Source organism: Terrapene carolina, unplaced genomic scaffold, assembly GCF_002925995.2.
Source record: "Terrapene carolina triunguis isolate 2854851 unplaced genomic scaffold, T_m_triunguis-2.0 Scaffold88, whole genome shotgun sequence".
Classification (NCBI taxonomy): domain Eukaryota; kingdom Metazoa; phylum Chordata; order Testudines; family Emydidae; genus Terrapene; species Terrapene triunguis.
Window position 1 is genome coordinate 36,906,073 of NW_020664439.1, and position 18,699 is coordinate 36,924,771.

The 18,699-nt window shown below is 41.1% G+C and overlaps 1 protein-coding gene across 6 annotated transcripts in view; it reads left to right on the top strand.

The window, feature by feature from the left end:
• Positions 1–740: 740 nt before the first annotated feature.
• The window catches only part of ECT2 (epithelial cell transforming 2), a 49,633-nt gene continuing 31,674 nt past the window's right edge, over positions 741–18,699 (top strand). For 3 of the 6 annotated variants that reach the window (XM_024221331.2, XM_024221310.2, XM_024221319.2), the window contains exons 1-13: positions 741–791; positions 4,497–4,617; positions 5,232–5,390; positions 7,968–8,047; positions 8,147–8,239; positions 9,347–9,529; positions 11,413–11,502; positions 12,908–13,015; positions 14,315–14,388; positions 14,514–14,644; positions 15,887–16,002; positions 16,204–16,266; positions 16,815–17,037. In XM_024221331.2, the coding sequence (XP_024077099.1) occupies positions 4,533–4,617; positions 5,232–5,390; positions 7,968–8,047; positions 8,147–8,239; positions 9,347–9,529; positions 11,413–11,502; positions 12,908–13,015; positions 14,315–14,388; positions 14,514–14,644; positions 15,887–16,002; positions 16,204–16,266; positions 16,815–17,037 (1,405 nt within the window). In that variant the 5' untranslated portion in view covers positions 741–791; positions 4,497–4,532. Of the gene's footprint in view, positions 792–4,496; positions 4,618–4,647; positions 4,721–5,231; positions 5,391–7,967; positions 8,048–8,146; positions 8,240–9,346; positions 9,530–11,412; positions 11,503–12,907; positions 13,016–14,314; positions 14,389–14,513; positions 14,645–15,886; positions 16,003–16,203; positions 16,267–16,814; positions 17,038–18,699 lie in introns of those variants that run through there. The other 3 variants (XM_024221338.2, XM_024221322.2, XM_024221327.1) reach the window with 2 other exon arrangements.

Consider the following 18,699-nt stretch of genomic DNA (forward strand, 5'->3'; position numbering starts at 1 on the left):
CCTGCCGGTACGGATGCTGGTGCGCCGTACCCGCTTACTTTCACCTCTGACACCGATGTAACTTCATGTCTTAACGGGGTTGCCATGACCTGGGGGGCTCGGCAGGGCCCGCAGCGCCACGGCTGCGTAGGGGGCAGCGGCGCTGGGCCCATTGTAGAGCTGGGCACAGTGGCTGGTAGCTGCAGGGTCGGGGGCGGTGGGCGGTGCCTGTGTGTTTTGGGGGGTGGCGGTGCCGGGCAGAGGTCCGGGTAGCGGGGAGGGGCTCCTAAGACGCCGGCCTTGAGAGCAGCCTTGTCCCGCTGCGCAGGCTGCGGAGTCCCCCTTGCGGCCCTTCAGACGCTAGGCCAGGCAACTGCAGCTACATCCGGGTCTCTCTCTCTCTCTCCCTGTTGCCGTTGGACTCATTTGAAAACCGCCAGCAGCCAATCAGAGCCCAGGTGAGCTCAGCCCCTGTGACCTATGTCTGGGCGAAAGGCATGCACACACCTAGGGATGAGGGAATCCCGGTCGGCCAATGGGAGATCGCTCTGCAACGAGCAGCACGGGCAACGCCCAATGACAGAAGGCAAGACAACAAGCCCTTTTCAAAGAGCGAAGTGAGGGAGGGCGGGACCTCGTGATGCCAATCCCGCGAAGGGCTAATGGGAAACCGGCTTTCATAGGGACGCCTGCGCTGACGCCGCCTGGCAACCAATGGGCGGCTCGCTTAGAGCGGCGGCTCGCTTTTTGAATTGGGGTTAGCGGCGGCCGCTCATGGTGCCTGGGAGAGTGTGCCGGTTGCGGTTTTGACGGTGAGGAGCGGTCCGGGCTGGGGACGCCGGGCGGTGCGAGAGGAGAAGGAAGGGGGCTGGGTGGGCTGCGGCGGGGCCGGGCCGGGCCGGAAACCAGCCGACCCCCGGGCCGGGCAGTGCACAGCCCGCTCCCGCCGGCCCCCGTCTCCCAGCGGGCTCGACGCTAGCCCCGGCGAGCGGGTTTGTATCGCTCGTTACCGTCCTTCCAAGCGAATAACTCTCAGAGGCCGTAAAGGGACGCGATCGGCTTTCGCCCCTCGGCCTGAGCGCAGCCCCTGGCTGGGACTGCACCTGCCGGGAGATCTCCCTGCCAGGCGGGTGGCGTTACACAGCCACCCTGAACAATATCTCCTCTGCCCCCCAGTGCTCTTTGGAAGCGCCCCGTGAGCGGGGAAACTGCCCAGTGCCCTTGAAAGTGCTGCCAACTACCCCACATCAGCAAAGGTGCTTCCCCCAAACTGCCTTCTAGTAACCTTAGGGGGGGTTCTTAACAATCGTCATTGTGGGGGGGGGGCGGGATGTGTGTGTGTATCTAGTCTGCATGTTGGCAGCTTTATTCTTCTTGTAACCTTAGATATACCCTCCTGTTATCTTCTGCCCAGTATTTCAGGGCTGTTTCAAAACATAGAATGAGACTTTTTATTTTTTTTATATAAATGACTGCAAAAATTATACAGAAAAGCGAGCTCTTTAAAATGGGGATGCACCGAGTGTAGCTTTTATTAAGCGGACAAAGGCCCTGCTACTTGCTGGTATTAGTACATTTTTGAATGTTTACACTTGTATGCATGTTACTAGGGCAAGGACTCTGTGACCATTAATGGCAGGTTGCCGTCCCTCCCCCCCCATTGTTTTAAATACTGCTTTAATAGACTTTTTGTTCTGCATTTCTAACTCAAGGGCGTCACATCCTCCTCTTTACTTGATACTTTGTTTAACTTGTGTAATTCTTGCCTATCTGGGGAACTTAATGTTTGTAAAATATTTAAGACCTTTGTGCAAGAATAGGGTCCTTCTGAACTGTGGAGGGCATCCTTTCTGCTGGCTATTTACAAGAACTATAGTAAAGAGCAGAATTATCAGACACATAGATAAAAGTGATTTGTCGGGGAAAAGTCAACAGGGCTTTTGTAAAGGGAAGTCAAGCCTCAGTCTATTTGTATTTTTTGTGGGTGTTAACAAGCATGTGGATAAGGGTGGTCCGTTCTTAAAGTGTATTTGAATTTTCAGAAAGCTTTTGACAGAGTCCCTCATCAAAGGTTTTAAGGAAACTAAGTAGCTATGGGATAACAGGGAAGGTCCTCTCATGGATCAGTAACTGTCTAAAAGATAGGAAACAAAGGGTAGGAATAAATGGTCAGCTTTCACAATGAAGAGTGGCAAACAGTGAGGTTTTCCAGGGATCTGTACTGGGATCTGTGCTATTCAATATAATATTTGCTAACGATCTGGAAAAGGGAATGAACAGTAAATTGGTAAATTTGCAGATAAGTAAGTCCAAGGCTGACTCTGAAGAGTTGCAGGGGGATCTCTCAAAACTGGGTGACTGGACAACAAAATGGCAGATGACATTCAACACTGATACATTCAGAGTAATGCCTGTTGGAAAAAATAATCCCAACGACCCATATATATAATGGTGGGGTCTAAATTACCTGTTACCATTCAAGAAAGAGATCTTGGAGTCATTGTGGATAGTTCTCTGAAAACTTTTGCTCAGTGCACAGTAGCTGTCAAAAAGGCTAAGAGAATGTTGGGAACTATTAAGAAAGGGATAGAAAATGAGACAAAAATATTATAATGCCACTATATAAAGCGATGTTGCTCCCACACCTTGAATACTGTGTCCCGTTTTAGTCACCCCCATCTCAAAATTGATATAATGGAAGTGGAAAAGGTTCAGAGAAGGGCAACAAAGATAATCACAGGTATGGAATGGCTTCCATATGAGGAGAGACTAAAAGGGTTAGGGGTGTCAATCTTGGAAAAGAGATGACTGGGGGTGGGGATATGATAGGGCTATAAAATTGTGACAGGTGGGGGAAAACGTGAATAGAGAAGTGTTATTTACTCTCTCCCACAATACAAAAACCAGGGGTCACCCAATGACATTAATAGGTAGCAGGTTTAATACAAAGAAAGGGAAATACTTTTTCAGACAATGCACAATTAACGTTTGGAACTCATTGCCATGGGATGTTGTGGTGACCAAAAGTATAACTGAGTTCAAGAAAGAACTAGGTGAGCTAATGGAGGATAGGTCCATCAATAGCTATTAACCAAGATGGTCAGAGATGCAACCTCATGCCCTAAACCTCTGACTGCAAGAAGCTGGGAGGGGAGACCGGTTGATCACTCCAACTGTCCTGTTCTGTATTCGGCTCCCTGAAGCTCTGTTACTGGCTGCTATCAGAGATGGGATACTGGGCTAGATCCATTGGTCTGACCCAGTATGGCAATTCTTATGTGCAGACAAGCCTTTAGGGTAAAGAACATACAGTGCCAGAGCAGTGCATCTGCACCGTCTTTAGTGAAGACGCTCCTACACTGATGGGAGAGTTCTCCCATCAGTGTAGTTAATCCACCTCCCCGAGAGGTCATAGGTATGTTGGTGAGAGAAGCTCTCCCATTGACTTAGCGCTGTCTATATATGTCGGTATAAGTGCATTGCTCAAGGGTGTAGCGTTTTTCACTCCCTTGAGTGATGTAGTTATACAGACTATAGGTCTGTAGGGTAGACCAGGCCTATGTCAGTATATAATGCAAGATCAACCTTGTTGTCTGTAAAATAATGTTGGTCTTTGTTACTTAATTGATTAGGCACTGCATTCCCTGCCCATACGCCAAATTCCTGGAATTTCTGTGTCCTCTCCCATGCAGTGTTTTAACTTGTGACTTCAAAGACTACTATTTTAAAAGGGCATTGTATTTTACAAGTTTTGTTTGTGTTGTAAGCAAAAATATTTATCCCTTTTGAGCACAGTGAATTGTAGGGTTATCCATGAGTAACATTTTGCAGATGTCTTTCCTTAAAATAATAAAAGCGTAGTACATTTGGGAGCATAAGCAGGAGAGAATATCTGCAAAAAGGATACTTAGCACTTTCTCCTTGATTTTTATATAGTACCCGTACCATGGTATCTGAAACTTTTTTTTTCATACTGTTTCACGTTCCCTCATACCACTGTTCAAATACTTTAAGCTTCATGACGGATCACAGGAATTGCATATTTCCAAACCCACTTACAAAAACATGGTTCTTCCTAGTCAGGAGAATCCTGGCCAACTGAATTGATGCTTCAGGTAAGTGGACCTGGCTCTCTAGTCAATTCCTTAGTCTGGTGGGAGTGTGAAGGGAGGTGAGACAGGGATAGCTCCTTTTCTGAAGTTCACAATTGTTCAAGCAGCTTCTCAGAAGATGGAGGAACATATTGTGCGGACAAAGAGTCCAAGGATCCCTTAGTGTGGGACAGTGAACTCTGTGAATGGGTACTAATGTTCAACAGTCTACTCTGTACTGGTTCCACAGGATGAAAGTTTACTGTCTAGCACTGGGAGATTTATGTTGCTGCTTTGCCTGTTGGCGTCCTGCAAATTCACTGATTCCACACCCCCATGTCAGATAACTGGAGAATTTTGTATTTAAATGCTGCACTGAGTACTTTATTAGTACTTTTTTATAATACTTTATAATTCTGTATGTAGATAATGCACTTGGTGCCTCCATGAGGCTTTCCGGTGATGGCAAGGAACCCTTTCTCTCTGTCTGTGATAAGGACTGCATCAGTGAAATTGCCCAGCAAGACAGGCCTGAGGAACTCCAACAGTAAGCTAGACAAATCTGGTCAACGCTTGTGGGAAATCTGAGGTCTAGTGGGTTGGCCTGTATACCACAGTCTTCTTTCTTCAAACTTTCACCTTTGGAAAATGTATGCAAAGCCATCTCTTTTTAGTGTGAACTTCTCTGAAATTAAATGCAAATAACGTGGTTAATCCAGCTTCCTGAACCTCCTTTCAGATCATGTTTAACAAAATTCCTATCTGGAATAAGCAAGCAATTTCTTGAGATCCTGGATCAAAATATATACTTAAAGCTGATTTTTTTTTTTTTTTTTTTAAGGGAACACTGGGCTTTTTACTCCCATATCCCTAGCTATCAAAATGCCCTGTCTTCATATAGTTTTCCTCAAAAATAAACTATTGTGAATTACCTGTAGAAACTATTTCTGTGATAGTTGTTTGTATAAACTCTGTGACTCTTAAAATAGTTCTAGGCTCAGAGGATACTATGCATGTAAGTGGGATTTGTTAGTAGTTTTAATATTTAGAAGTCTAAAACTAACTTATCTACCTTTCCACAGGACTTTTTATGGACTTTTTTTTTTTTTTTTTTAATATATACTGTTCAGGTTAAACTTATTTTGGGTACTTATTTTGCAGTTGCTGAAGAGAGAAACACAGACTTGATCATGACTGACAGCAGTATGCTAGTGACTGACACCGGAAGGAGTCTTTTGGGAGATTCTTCTGTTCTTGATTCAAAAATTATAGAAACTTCCAAGGAGAATATATTTATTGGATTGGCTTCAGATGTTGAAGGTAACAGGAAAAGCCTTTTTCAATACTGTCACATTTGTTTGAATATTGTTTTTTGGAAGATATATTTATTTTGTTTTTATTTTTAAATGGGAAGGTGTCAATAGCCTGAAGTCCTTTGTACAGCCACAAAGTGGGTACTGAACCAACAGTAGTGTTTCTGCCTTCTCCATAGCTGTTAGAAAGGGACAGAACTATACAGGTGAAAGTAGTTGATTCTCCATGCTTGCTCATTGCACAAAGTACCAACCAAGAATCAATCCAGTCATAGTGGTGGTTTTATGATGTGGACACTTTTTTACTAAGAATAGGCATTGATCACCAACTTGCTTCATAGGCCTGTGAAGAACCACGAGATGGGTGGCTTTTTGGTCTCTACTGATGTCTATAGATTTGAACTAGTATAATCTCCTGTATCATACAAACCAGTCTTACCCCCTGTCTTCCCCCCTCACCCCGCTGTCATAGGTTTCACTCCCACTCTGAACTTTAGAGTACAGATATGGGGACCTGCATGTGAACCCCTAAGCTCAATTACCAACTTAGATCTGGTCTTGCTGCCACCACTCCCAAGTTCTAACTCCTTTCCCTGGGTAGCCTTGAGAGACTTCTTCACCAATTTCCTGGTGAACACCCATCCAAACTCTTGGATCTTAACACAAGGAGAATTTAACCATCCCCCCTCCTTTCCCCCACCAATTCCTGGTGAGTCCAGATCCAATCCCCTTGGATCTTAAAACAAGGAAAAATCAATCAGGCTCTTAAAAAGAAAGGTGAAAGACAAACCTCTGGGAGAGATTAGCATACCAGCTACTCTCACAGACAACAGATTCAAAACACAGAGGATGTTCCCCTGGGCAAAACTTAGTTACACAAAAGAATACCCAATTTGATTATTCCCCTAATGCCAAGATAAGTTACAAAAAGAAAATAAACAAAACCTATTTATTCCTTTTCTAATACTCACTACTCTGATAAGAGCTAATTCCTTGATCTTTTCCACTCCGGCCAAAACTGAAACTGACCCTCCTTCCTTTTGAAACATTTTGTCCCCCCATTAGTTCCTCTGGTCAGGTGTCAGCTAGGCTAGGTGAACTTCTTAACCCTTAACTATCTGTTTATGACACCCCCCCCCCAAGAGACTTTAGAAATTAAAGTATATTCTATTTCCCACAAAATAATGTAGTTTTCCTCTGTATTTGATTTATCCTCTTTCTCTTGGTATTTCCAGAATGGATGTCTCTACCTGAATACTTCATTCACCCCAAACCTCTAATTTAGAGGATATCTGTAAAATTAAAAACAGGGTAGTTCTTCATTTTGGAAGCTAATGAGACTCTTGCAATTCAGTCAAAAGATTGTCACTTGCAGTGGCTCTAAATATACAGTATCCATATTAATACCTCTTTTGATCTAGGTTCAAAGTAAATATTCCATCCCAGTCTCCCTTCCTTGTTTCGCATGACAAAATAACAGTTAGTAGTTTCCATTCAATAGGCCATGACATATTCATCAATGTTTGTGAAGACCACTAGCAGAGCTTTTTGGAAAAGCTTGGAGAACATGTATCCACAAAATGCCTGGTTAAATTCATGCCACTACTTTTAACTTTTTGTGAATTCACCAGACTATAGTAAAAATTCTTACTATGGAGGCTGTTGGCCTAAACTAGACAGTACAGGTTTAAAAAAAAAAAAAAAAACCCCAAAAACAATCCTTTTGTTAATCAAAGGAATGATGTATTTTTTTTCCTTTGACTACAGGCCTGTCTGTTCAGTACCCATCTATTGCTAAAAAGTCAGTCCTAGAATCATAGAAATGTAGGACTAGAAAGGAGCTCAGAAGGTCATCTCGTCCAGTCCCCTGCATTGAGACAGGACTAAGTATTATCTAGACTAGACCATCCCTGACAGGTGTTTGTCAATGGTCACCTTTGATGGGGAATGGTTAAGTAAACTAGTGTTGCACATGCTATTAATTGTTCACAGGTGTGCATTTGTATGTCCCAAATTTGTTGGGTTATTTCTGTGGCCTGGCTGCAACTTTGTCTAGAGGCAAGAAGTAATAGGTTTAATCTGTAGCAAAGCAGATTTAGATAGGATTGTGTTTGTTTTTGTTTTTTTTGTTTTTTGGTGTGTGGTAATATCTAAACTGTAGGGATGATAGTTAAGCACTAGAATAGGCTTCCAGGGGAGGTTGTGGAATCCCTGTCATTGGAGGGTTTTAAGAACAGGTTAGACAAATACTTGTCAGTGATGGTCTAGGTTTACTTAATCCTACCTCAGCATGTGGGGCTGAACTAGATGACCTCTTGAGGTCCCTTCCAAACCTACATTTCTATGACTGATGCACTGTGTAATCCATCAGCTGCAAGCTTGGCTTAAAGAAGCTTGTTGAGGCAGCAGCCAGTCTTCAGAGTTGAAGTATTCTTTGTAAATAATACTTTTTTGAGAGAGGACTATGGATCTTGGCAAGATACCAGTGTAATTAGCATGTTTCCCTACGTTATGGCTTTGTTTAACATTAGGATTAGATTTTTCTATTGGATATGAATATTGCAATTTTTTCCCTCCTGAATAGAGGAAATGCCTCAGATTGAAACCAGAGTGGTTTTAGTTCAGGAAGCTGGGAAACGCGAGGAACTCTTGAAAGCCTTGGAGGTATGTGGCTTGAACATAAAGCAGTCATCATAATGGCATTGTTTTGACAAACTTCATGTAAGTAATGTAATCTCATACCGAAGTTCTCCTCTTCCACAGACCATTAAGATAATGGAAGTCCCAGTTATAAAGATAAAGGAAACTAGTCCTGGTAAATCGGAAGAAAAACTAATAAAAAGTATAATTCATATGGTATGTCAGGCATCTATGCGTATATGATTGCATGTAGCATGTTGCACTTCACTGGGACTAGAGTGCACAAACACTTAATCTTCATGATTTCTGATATTCAGGTGTGATGAAGGCACAATAAACAATGTTTCCTATGGTGTAGTTTGAAGCTAGTTGAGTAGAAACTTGCATTAAATTTGAAACCATGCAATTTGCTTAAATGTCTGTTCTGAATCCCTGAACTAACATATTTGGTGTACTTAATGTGTTCCATACTTGCATATGGAACTCTCAGAGGATATATGTATTGCCAAATGCACACTTCTGTGCCATGTGCCAAATGCACACTTAGACTTTTGTAAGTTTCTGCTATGAACTAGCTTCATAATCCGTTAAATGGCTTTCCTGATTCAACAGTGAAAGAGCTGCAATTTAAGATTGGTGCATGAACAGTTCTGTAAGGATTAAGTTGTTTTCTTAATGCGAAGGATTCTAGAAAATGGAGTTTGGACCTAAGGCCTCCAGATTCAGAGTAGTCTGTAATTAAACCTTCTGAAATATAAAGTCTAATTTCATGCAGCATGAAACATTTCTTTATGGAATCTCTCGGTCTGCAGTTACAACTTTAAATTGCTATTTTTATTGACAAATGCATTAGTCCGAAATACATAACTAAATTCAGATGCCCTGAAGGAAAAGATTCAGTTTTCTGTTGTACAAGAACAATTGTATCCAATTGAGTTAATGTAACAAGATATTATTTGGTCTTGTACTCTTCTTGTATTGTCAATGTGACCCCCAAAGACTGAGGAAATACCCTAAAGAGAGGTAAAACAATATTAAAACAAATACTTTGGACTCTTAAACAATTCCTTTAAATTCAGAATCGGAAATCATTTTAGAAACCTAGATTATCACTAATTCAGTGCTAGAAATACAAAAATCACCTCTTTGTACATCTTTAAACAGGATATGTAACTTTTTGGAACACCGGTGAAAGCTGTAAAGTTGTCTTTGATACTAAATTTCTTTAACACTTCAAGATAAAAATCATCTAAGAATGACATTCATTTACTATGTATGTAGCATGAATTGACACTAATTTTTTCACACAATATTAAAATAAAGGAAATTAAAGTGCCCTATATAAAGATGGAATCGGTGGAAGAGTTTGGGGATTCTGAGTCTCCAGAATTTGAGACAGTCTTCGTTGTAGCAGACTTTCAAGATTCCATCTTGGAGAACTTGTGCAAGTTTGACTGTCGTGTTCTTGGACCTCCAATAGTACTTCATTGTGCTCAAAAAGGAGAGGTAAGTATTCAGGTGAAAGCAAATGACCTATTCTTTTACTTTTATTTTTAGATGGACATTTACATGTGTTGTCAATAATACTAACACGAGGAGTGTGACTACATTCTTCCTGTGGTAGACATTTCATTTAAATTGCAATATAGTTCTCTTTATCATTTACATAGATGAAGATCTTGTATTGCAGGGGTTCTCAAACTGGGGGTCTGGACTCCCAGCAAGCTGTCAGCCTCCACCCCAAACCCCACATCACCTCCAGCATTTATAATGGTGTTAAATATACAAAAAAGTGTTTTTAATTTACAAGGGGGGGGGGGGGTCACACTCGGGCTTGCTATGTAAAAGGGGTCACCAGTACAAAAGTTTGAGAACCACTGTTGTATTGTGATGGCACAGCTATTCTGAATCTCTAAATTCTTCTGAACTGGAAGAATTGCTGAAAGCTGTATCAGTCTCTCTCAGTGCAGAATTCTGGTCATTCACATGTCAGTGTTTCACCACACACTTAAATGGCCTTTTTTTTTTTTTTTTTTTTTAAAGTAAGCACCCCTGGCTCTAACTTGACTTGGGATTTGTTGTTGCTCAGCACTTCTGCAGTGTGAGTGGCCTACAACTGCCAAGCCAATGTGCAGAAGTAGCTCAAGCCTGTCAGTTATGTTCACAAATTACTTCTCTTCCCCACCGCACTTTCCAGCATTTCTCTGGGAAGATATTAGACCTGGTCTATACTTGGTTTGGTTAGTGGTGTGAAGTTTTTAATGAAAATAGTCACCCCAGTAAAAGTCCTGGTGTAGATGCAGTTAAGCTGGTATAAAAGTGCCTTATACCATATAGTTTATTCCTTTTCATGTACAGTAATAGGTATACTTATAAGCATCTCTCATGCCAATGTAAGTGCATCCACACTAGAGGTATTGTACTGCTTTAACTATACCAGTACATTATTACTTGTAGCACCTAGGATGGTTAAAGCAGTATAATTTTCTAGTGTAGACAAGGCATTAATGTAATGTATAGTGTGGTGGTTTTTAAATATGTTGCTTCCTTTTCTTAACACTTTCAAGAGTCTTGGCGACAACACGAACCCCTCCCTCTTCTATTTGCAGGTTATTCTGAGAAAGGGAAAGCTACTAGGAATTAAAGTTCTGAGGAGTCCAGTTGAATTAACTCTTTTTATATATTTAAAAAAAAAAAAGTTAGTGAAACTGCTAGTAGTGATGCCTATGTTAAGTACCATTTGAACCACCCAAGAATGGGTATCCGGCATAGATGGAAAGTATTTTATAATCGTGTTCTAATCACCTCTAAACATCTGAGGTTGACAAAAGAATATTCAAAGTAGAATTTTTGACAGACAGGAGAAGTGCACAAATAATACTTTGTACCTGGAAGAGGTTTAAGGAAATACAGATGCTAATTACTAACACTTACTTGAAATTAATAAATTATCTGAAATGCTCCTCTGCATTGGAACACTGCACTGAGTGAGTAAAGACCGCTTTAGTGCCAGGGACTTCTGTTCTACATGATTGCTATATGGTGCAGAAGAAGATACTAACAGTTGGGGAGGTAATAATGCTCTGTTGCAGGACAATAGTGTATAATATGATCTTCTAGGAAACATTGGGACACCTATGATAAAATTACAGTTGTAACTAGTTTACAGCACTGTTTCAGCAGAGGATACAGACGTACTTCAATCATTTCACCAAAATGCTGGCAGTTCCTATTTCAAGATATACCAGAAAACAATGAGCCTTGTTAATTGGTATCCAGTCAGTATCAGTGCATTTTAACAAAGTTAAAATCCTGTAGAGCTACTGTTTAAGTTTTTTTTAAATAGCTTGTGGTTCTGACTACTGTAATAAATCATTATCTGATTTCAGCCTCTACCTTTCTCATGTCGTCCATTGTACTGTGCAAGTATGTTGAATCTGGTGCTGTGCTTTACAGGATTCAGGAAGAAAGAAGAACTAGTAAGATTATTTTGTTTTACACCCTTGTCCCCTCCCCTTTCTTGGACTGATTAATCTACATGTAACTATGTTCAAGGTAGTTTTCTGTTACATCACCCCTAGTGTACAATGTACATTTTAGTCCCTAACAGTGACTAAAGCTTGTATTCTTGGGTACAGATTTAGGATTCTAGGGTCTACTTAAGACTCTCTCCTGCTCCTGTTGAAGACCGTGGGACTCTCTGGCCTGGTCCACACTGCCCCCCCACTTCGGACTAAAGTACGCAAATTCAGCTACGTTAATATCGTAGCTGAATTCGAAGTACCTTAGTCCGAACTTACCGCGGGTCCAGACGCTGCAGGCAGGCTCCCCCGTCGATGTCGCGTACTCCTCTCGCTGAGCTGGAGTACCGGCGTCGACGGCGAGCACTTCCGGGATCGATTTATCGCGTCTAGATTGCCTGCCGTCGGACCCGGAGGTAAGTGTAGACGTACCCTCTGACTTGCATGGGAGAGGGATTGAACCCTTAGGCAGCATTGAGTTGATCACCTAAGAATTTGACCTGTCACTTGTGTTGGAGCATGTACATGCTCTTGAGTGCACTCAAGTAAAACTTGGATATCCTGTTCAGAGCATTTGGAGGGTCACTACCATGTACCGTAATCTTGTCAGAACTACAGCTAGGCAGCATCGTTCCTGATCAGTAGTCAAATGGGAAACTTTGATATTTACAAGAAGCAACTGATAATTCACTTGGTGTCTTGCTATCATATAAGCCACTACTGAATCAGTGTTCTGGCATGGTATCAAGGCAAACTGTACTGCTGGAGATGCTGGCAACTGCATGAAGCACAGAGCCAAGACCATCTTCCAACAGCTAGGAGTTAACTCTGATGTCCTGCCAGACTCAAATTGAGCAGTCCATTCATTTGTTCTAAACTCTTGGGGATTTTCCCCCCCAGCCAAGTATGTTAGCCTTCATTTCTATGTTTTAATAGCCCAGAATCCAAAGACAGAAGTGGCAGCATGACAATGGGCTGTGATATTTTGGGAGTCATCTTGTTTGGTGGCTTTATGGGCTGCTAGGTAAATTTTGACTTTGATGGGGGTGAGATAATTGTGAAGCATTGTGAACTGCTAACTGTATAGCTGTGAAAACAGCAATGGTGGCTTGGATGTTTCCTTAAAATACATTTGATATATGTTAAATACTTCGAAGGCAGGTAACATTTGTGGCTTGCCAGCCATGTCTTTTTTTTAAAATGACTCCACCAGTACAGGTTAAATGAACGTGTAAAAGCTTTGCTTTAAGTTTAGTTCCGCTGTAACTTGTATGGTATATAACTCTTGCCTTTGTCCCTTCTTTAACAGCTGTAAGTTTCAAAAAGTGTATGATTCTCTTACTTCCTAACTCTTGCTCTTCAGGTTAAGCTGGTGACCTTGGTTCATCATATGGGTGGAATTATTCGAAGGGACTTCAGTTCAAAAGTTACACATCTGGTGGCTAATTCTACGCAAGGAGACAAATTCAGAGTACGTGAACTTGAGTTTGCACTTCAAAAAGTCTCTCAGTGTAGATTGACCCCCTTCAAATCGGACCTTCTATTTTAACTTGGAGCAGATGCACTTTTGTAATGAAGAAAATGGGCTAAGTACAAAGGATTAAAGATTTCAGCATATCTTTACCTCTGTGATGTCAAACTTTTAAAAACAATGGGTGGTAATTGTTTAGCTGTTGGAATCAAGAACCAGACAAAAGGATTTTTTTAAAAACAGGCTAAAGGCTTTTGTTACAGACCAATACGACGTCTGAAAATAAGCCTTTTGTCTCTTGTGAAGTACTTAACCTTAAATTAACTGAGACCACTGCAGTTGGGGTTTCAGAGCACTTGTTATGCTTTTATTGTAGTGTAGGCATACCCATAGAAGGCCAGCGGCACAGCTGCAGCTGGCTGAGGTTAGCTGACTTGGGCGGCAGGGCTAAAAATTGCAGCGTAGAGGTTCGGGTTGAGATCCACCCCCTTTGTAGGATTGCGTCACAGAGCCTCGTCTCTGGTCCAAGCCTGAATGTCTACACTGTTATTTTGAGGATGCACTTGCGGGGGAAAAAGGCCAGTCATATGGGTCTATTAGCTGTAGTGTTGTATGAAGACCTGGGAGGTAAATTGTCCTGCTTTACTTGGCACTGGTGACGCCTCAGCTGGAGTACTGTGTCCAGTTTTGCTGCCACACTTTAAGAAAGATGGGGACACACACACGCACGCACCCAGAGGAGAGCAACAACAGTGAGCAAAAATTTAGGAAACGTGACCTCTGAAGAAAGACTTAAAAAATTGGGGGGGTTGACAAGTGGTGAGGGACCCTCATAAGTCTCCAAATATGTTAAGGACTGCTCCAAAAAGGATGGTGATCAATTGTTCTCCAGGTCCACTGACAGTAGGACAAGAAATAATATCTTGCTTTACATCAAGGGAGGCTTTGTCTAAATATTAGGGAACACTGTCGAACTGTAAGGATAGTTAAGGGCTGCAATAGGTTACCTAGGGAAGCCATGGAATCCCTGTCACTGGGGGCTTTGTAAGAACAGTTTAGACAAACATCCATCAGGGATGGTCTGTCTCAGAGAGTGTGTGTGTGGATGGACTAGATGACCGCTCAAGGTCCCTCCAGCCCTACATTTCTGTGATTCTGTTTCTCAGAGGAGTAACTTCATCCGTTTTACAATACCTATTTTCCAAATCAGAAACGTTGCCAGGAATCTTTCTCCAGGTTTGGAAAGAACTTAAATGGAGAGGTCACTTGTCATAGCTAATGACTTCCTTTTCCTTCTAGCTTGCTGTGAGTCTGGGAACTCCTATTGTGAAAGCTGAGTGGATTTACAAGGCTTGGGAGAGAAGGAATGAAATGTAAGTGTTCCCCCCCCCCACACTCAATTTAGACTTTTTTTTTCCCCTGATACTAAAGCAAGCTTCTATATAGTAAAGAGTAACTGTAAATATACAACTTGTTTTAATGAATATTTATTTTTAAGTGACTTCTGTGCGGCTGATGAGGAATTCAGAAATGAGTTCAAGGTTCCCCCATTCCAGGACTGCATGTTAAGTTTCCTTGGATTTTCCGATGAAGAGAGAATTAACATGGAAGAAATGACAAAAATGCAAGGTTATTGTTAATGATTGCATTTGCAATGGAATTTATAGGCAATGCATTTTTATCTTAAATCTGTCTAAAACTAAAATGCTGATTCTTTGCACACAGGGAGGTTTGAACGGGTCTTCCATTTAAAAAGCTACATTTAACTTTAGATCTCATGGGGCATAAAGCATGTAGCAAAACCAAACTTTTCATACCAAAGTAAGGTATTTTTTTTTCTTTTTCTTCTGCCACGCTGTGATGTCAAAACTGTGGCTTTTACTACAATTCCCCCCCCCCCCCCCCCCCTTCCCTTCTCCACATCTAATGGTCAAGATTTAACTTTTTGGGAAGTTGGTTAGAAAAATATGCCATGTGTATGCTTAGCTTCTTCTGACTCAAAGTTGCATTACGCAAATATCTGTTCAAGTGTTACTTGAAGCATGTAGTACTCTCAAATTTTATTATAATGGATTTGCAAGAAAATAAATCACTTGTATAGAACTTATGGACAAATATTTGTTTCCCTTCAATAGTGTAATACAATGTAATGAGAATACTTGGCTGACTCAGTTGGTTTAAGGTCTGTTCTTACAGTGCTATGTATATATAGCATCTTGTGCCAAAAGTTTGTTTCATATTCTATAGAACTGCACCAGCTATTATCATGCAAACATTATACAAGTAACTGAGCCTTTATCAAGATAGAGAGGCAAGGAGTCTCCCTCTTTCAATGTCCTTGTAGCCCATGTGGTACAGCTAGCTTTACAATGTACACAGCTTCCAATTTGTGATGGCTGTGTCTAGGCAAGCTATTTCTGGCGTGCTCTTTTGGAGCAATGTCTTTATGGGAGTCTCATTCTCAGACCTTCTCAAAGATGTTCTCCAAACTATTTTTAAAAAATAATCCCTGGTGGCCCTGAGCTCCAGGAGAGTAGGAGTTCTCTATCCTATTTTTTTTAAAACTGTCACCGTAACACAAATTGTGAACTCTGGGAAGGGCTAGATTCACACTACGTAAATAGTACACCTTGGCTTATTGAAGCTGTCCCTTGAAGTTGTACTGCAACAGAATGTCTGCTGGCACTATCTTTGTGCTGGGGGTGCCCAGGATGCAGCTGTCTCAATTTGCTGACCAACTCCCCCTTCATCTTGCATCTTCTCCCCTTCTTTATTACTCTACCCCAACTTTGATACTACTATGAAATCCTCTCTTACCAAAACTCAAGATGCCTAGTTCTTCAGTTAATTTGATTTATTTTCTTACTCTAGGTGGGCAGTACTTGCCAGTTAGTGATGACAGGTGCACACATCTGGTTGTTGAAGAAAATACAGTAAAAGATCTCCCATTTGAGCTTCCAAAAAAACTTTATGTTGTAAAGCAAGAGGTTAGTGTACACAGAAATTCTTACTACTAGAGTATTTTTTAAATCATTCAATATGTAAGCAACAGTTATATTCTGAATGAACATAGTTACACTTTGAGGATTATTTCAGACATGTAAGTGATATTGAATATCATAGGTCAAAAGCTTGTATCAAGTTTTTGAAACAAGTTATAGAAGACTCTCTTTCTTTTCCCCATATAGTGGTTCTGGGGAAGCATTCAGATGGATGCCAGAGCTGGAGAATCCATGTACTTATTTGAAAAGGTATGTTGACCTTTAGTAATAGTGTAATATGTTGACTCTAACGTATTAGAGCCCACATCCTGCAAATACTTAACTTGATTAATGTGAATTGTCCACTGAAACTGATGGGATTACTCTAATAAAGTTAAGCATGTGTGTAAGTATTTGCAGGATTAGGGCTTAATTTGAATGCTGATAACTCATGATAGTATATTTCTAAAATTCCTAAATTGTCTTGAAGTATTCAGACTAAAACTTAAACATGTGATTTACTTGAACTTTGCTTGCTTAGTGGTCACTTCATGGTGATCTTTCAGTTATGCAGTACAATTTTTTTTTTAAAGCTGGAAAAACAAATACATATTGGCCTTTTTCAATAAAAATCCTGTTTAATAACCTAAGGGACTGTAGTGTCTTAAACTATTAACATGTTTGCTGTATAAAACTTTCAATTATTTTGTTTGACCATACAGCAAAATGGGGGCAACTGTCTTGTGTAATCTTTCTTTTCTGTAGTCTATACAGAATCAAGTTGGAGGCAGTGACTGAATTTTCATATCTAATTACAGCCAGAGAGTCCTGAACTCAAAAAGTCAGTGTCACAACTTTCTCTGAATACCCCAAATAGCAATCGCAAGAGACGTCGCTTGAGAGAGACCCTTGCACAGCTCACCAGAGAAACTGACATGTCACCATTCCCTCCTCGGAAACGCCCATCAGCTGAGCATTCCCTTTCTATGGGGTCTTTACTGGATATTTCTAACACACCAGAGTCCAGCATTACCAATGGAGGTATAGTTGAAAGAAAGGCTTAACCAAGCTTACCAGTGCTTAAAGCAGAGTTCTTTCTTTGCAAATTACAGAAGTAGAAAAAAAAATTAGCTATGCTACAGTTCTGACAAGTTAACTACAGGCTTGCTCCCTTTCAAATTATGCAGGGAGCAGAATAGGAGTGAGGTGCTCAGACCCAGGTAGAGGCCAGGCCAGCTGCCGTCATGTCAGTAGAAGTAGTCAAACATGGAGGAAAATGAGGAAAAAATACACATATAAGCCTCCAGATAATGTTACTCCAAAGCAGTGTGTGAATCCTGTCGAAAGTCTCCAGCAAACAAACAAGGTAGCTAGCATTAAGTCATCTGGAAACCTAGGCAATAGCAAACCTGGAAAAGGGACCGTATCAAATCTCCAAAAAAAGATTCTTTTTCCAAAGGAAAGCAAAGAGATCACTGTAAGGCCGACTTATCTTGAAGCCTTGAAAGATATTTTTGCCTCATGTCAACGTCTTGTAGGGACAAATAACATATCAAACATGCCACAAGATTGTGAAGAACCAACTTGCTTAACTTATGTTGACCAGTTAACTAACACAGAAACTAATATCTCTACATATGATTCTTGTGGCAAAGAGCAAATTGCAAAATCCACAATTAGTCAACTCCTAGAACTTGGACTCCAAAATAAATCCCAATTCCAACGTACAAGAGCGAGATCTGGAAATGCTACAGATGTAAATATGAATGACCTGACTTGTATGAACACCTGTGATTATGTCCAGCAAGTAACCTATGGGCATAGTCATCAGGGAAAGGACAGTAAGGACCAGTGTAGCTTTATAAATGAAACATCTTTGATAGAGGAGACTAATATTTTAGTAGGAGACTCTGAACCTTCTTCTGATTCAAAATCAAAAGCCAGTTACAGTGATACCAGTGCTGCTCTGATAACAGGTAAGAGTACTTGCTGCAGGCACAGTAATGTTGAAGTTGATCAGTACAAATTCAGAAAAATCAGGCATAAACTTCCCCTCTAAGCAGTGTTGATTATTAAATGTACATAATCTGCTTGGGATGTGACCATGTCGGCCTTCAGAATGTACAGAATACCCCAAATCAATCCGAGTCTGTATTCGGAACACCACTAGCTGCACAACTAGTTCCCCAGGATTTTCTCCTATAGGATAGAGGTTTTCAGGCTTTGCATAATGTGGACCGTATCTTTAGTCTTATACACCACTTACCCTTTAATTGGCAGTTGCTTATCTCATGACAAATGCTTACACAGAAAAGTAACAATGAGGAAGATACTTGCACTTTTTTTTTTTTTTTTTTTTTTTTTAAATAGCATTCAGCAGGTAGAAAGAGAGAGGTACCTTCATATGAACAGGTAGCTCTCTGAACCATTAGAGTGGTGCACCATTTTGAGAACTAATCCTATAGGCTATAAAATTGTAAGTTTTTAAAAACTGATCACCATATTCTCCGTAGCTTTATGGATATTATCCATAGTGTAATGTCACTGTCCTAGGGCACTTGACAGTCATAGTAAGAGTTTGAGTTTGGGCTAAGGCAGAGATCAGCAACCTTTGGCACACGGCCTGCCAGGGTAAGCCCCCTGGCGGGTTGGGCCAGTTTGTTTACCTGCCGCGTCCGCAGGTTCGGCCGATTGCGGCTCCCA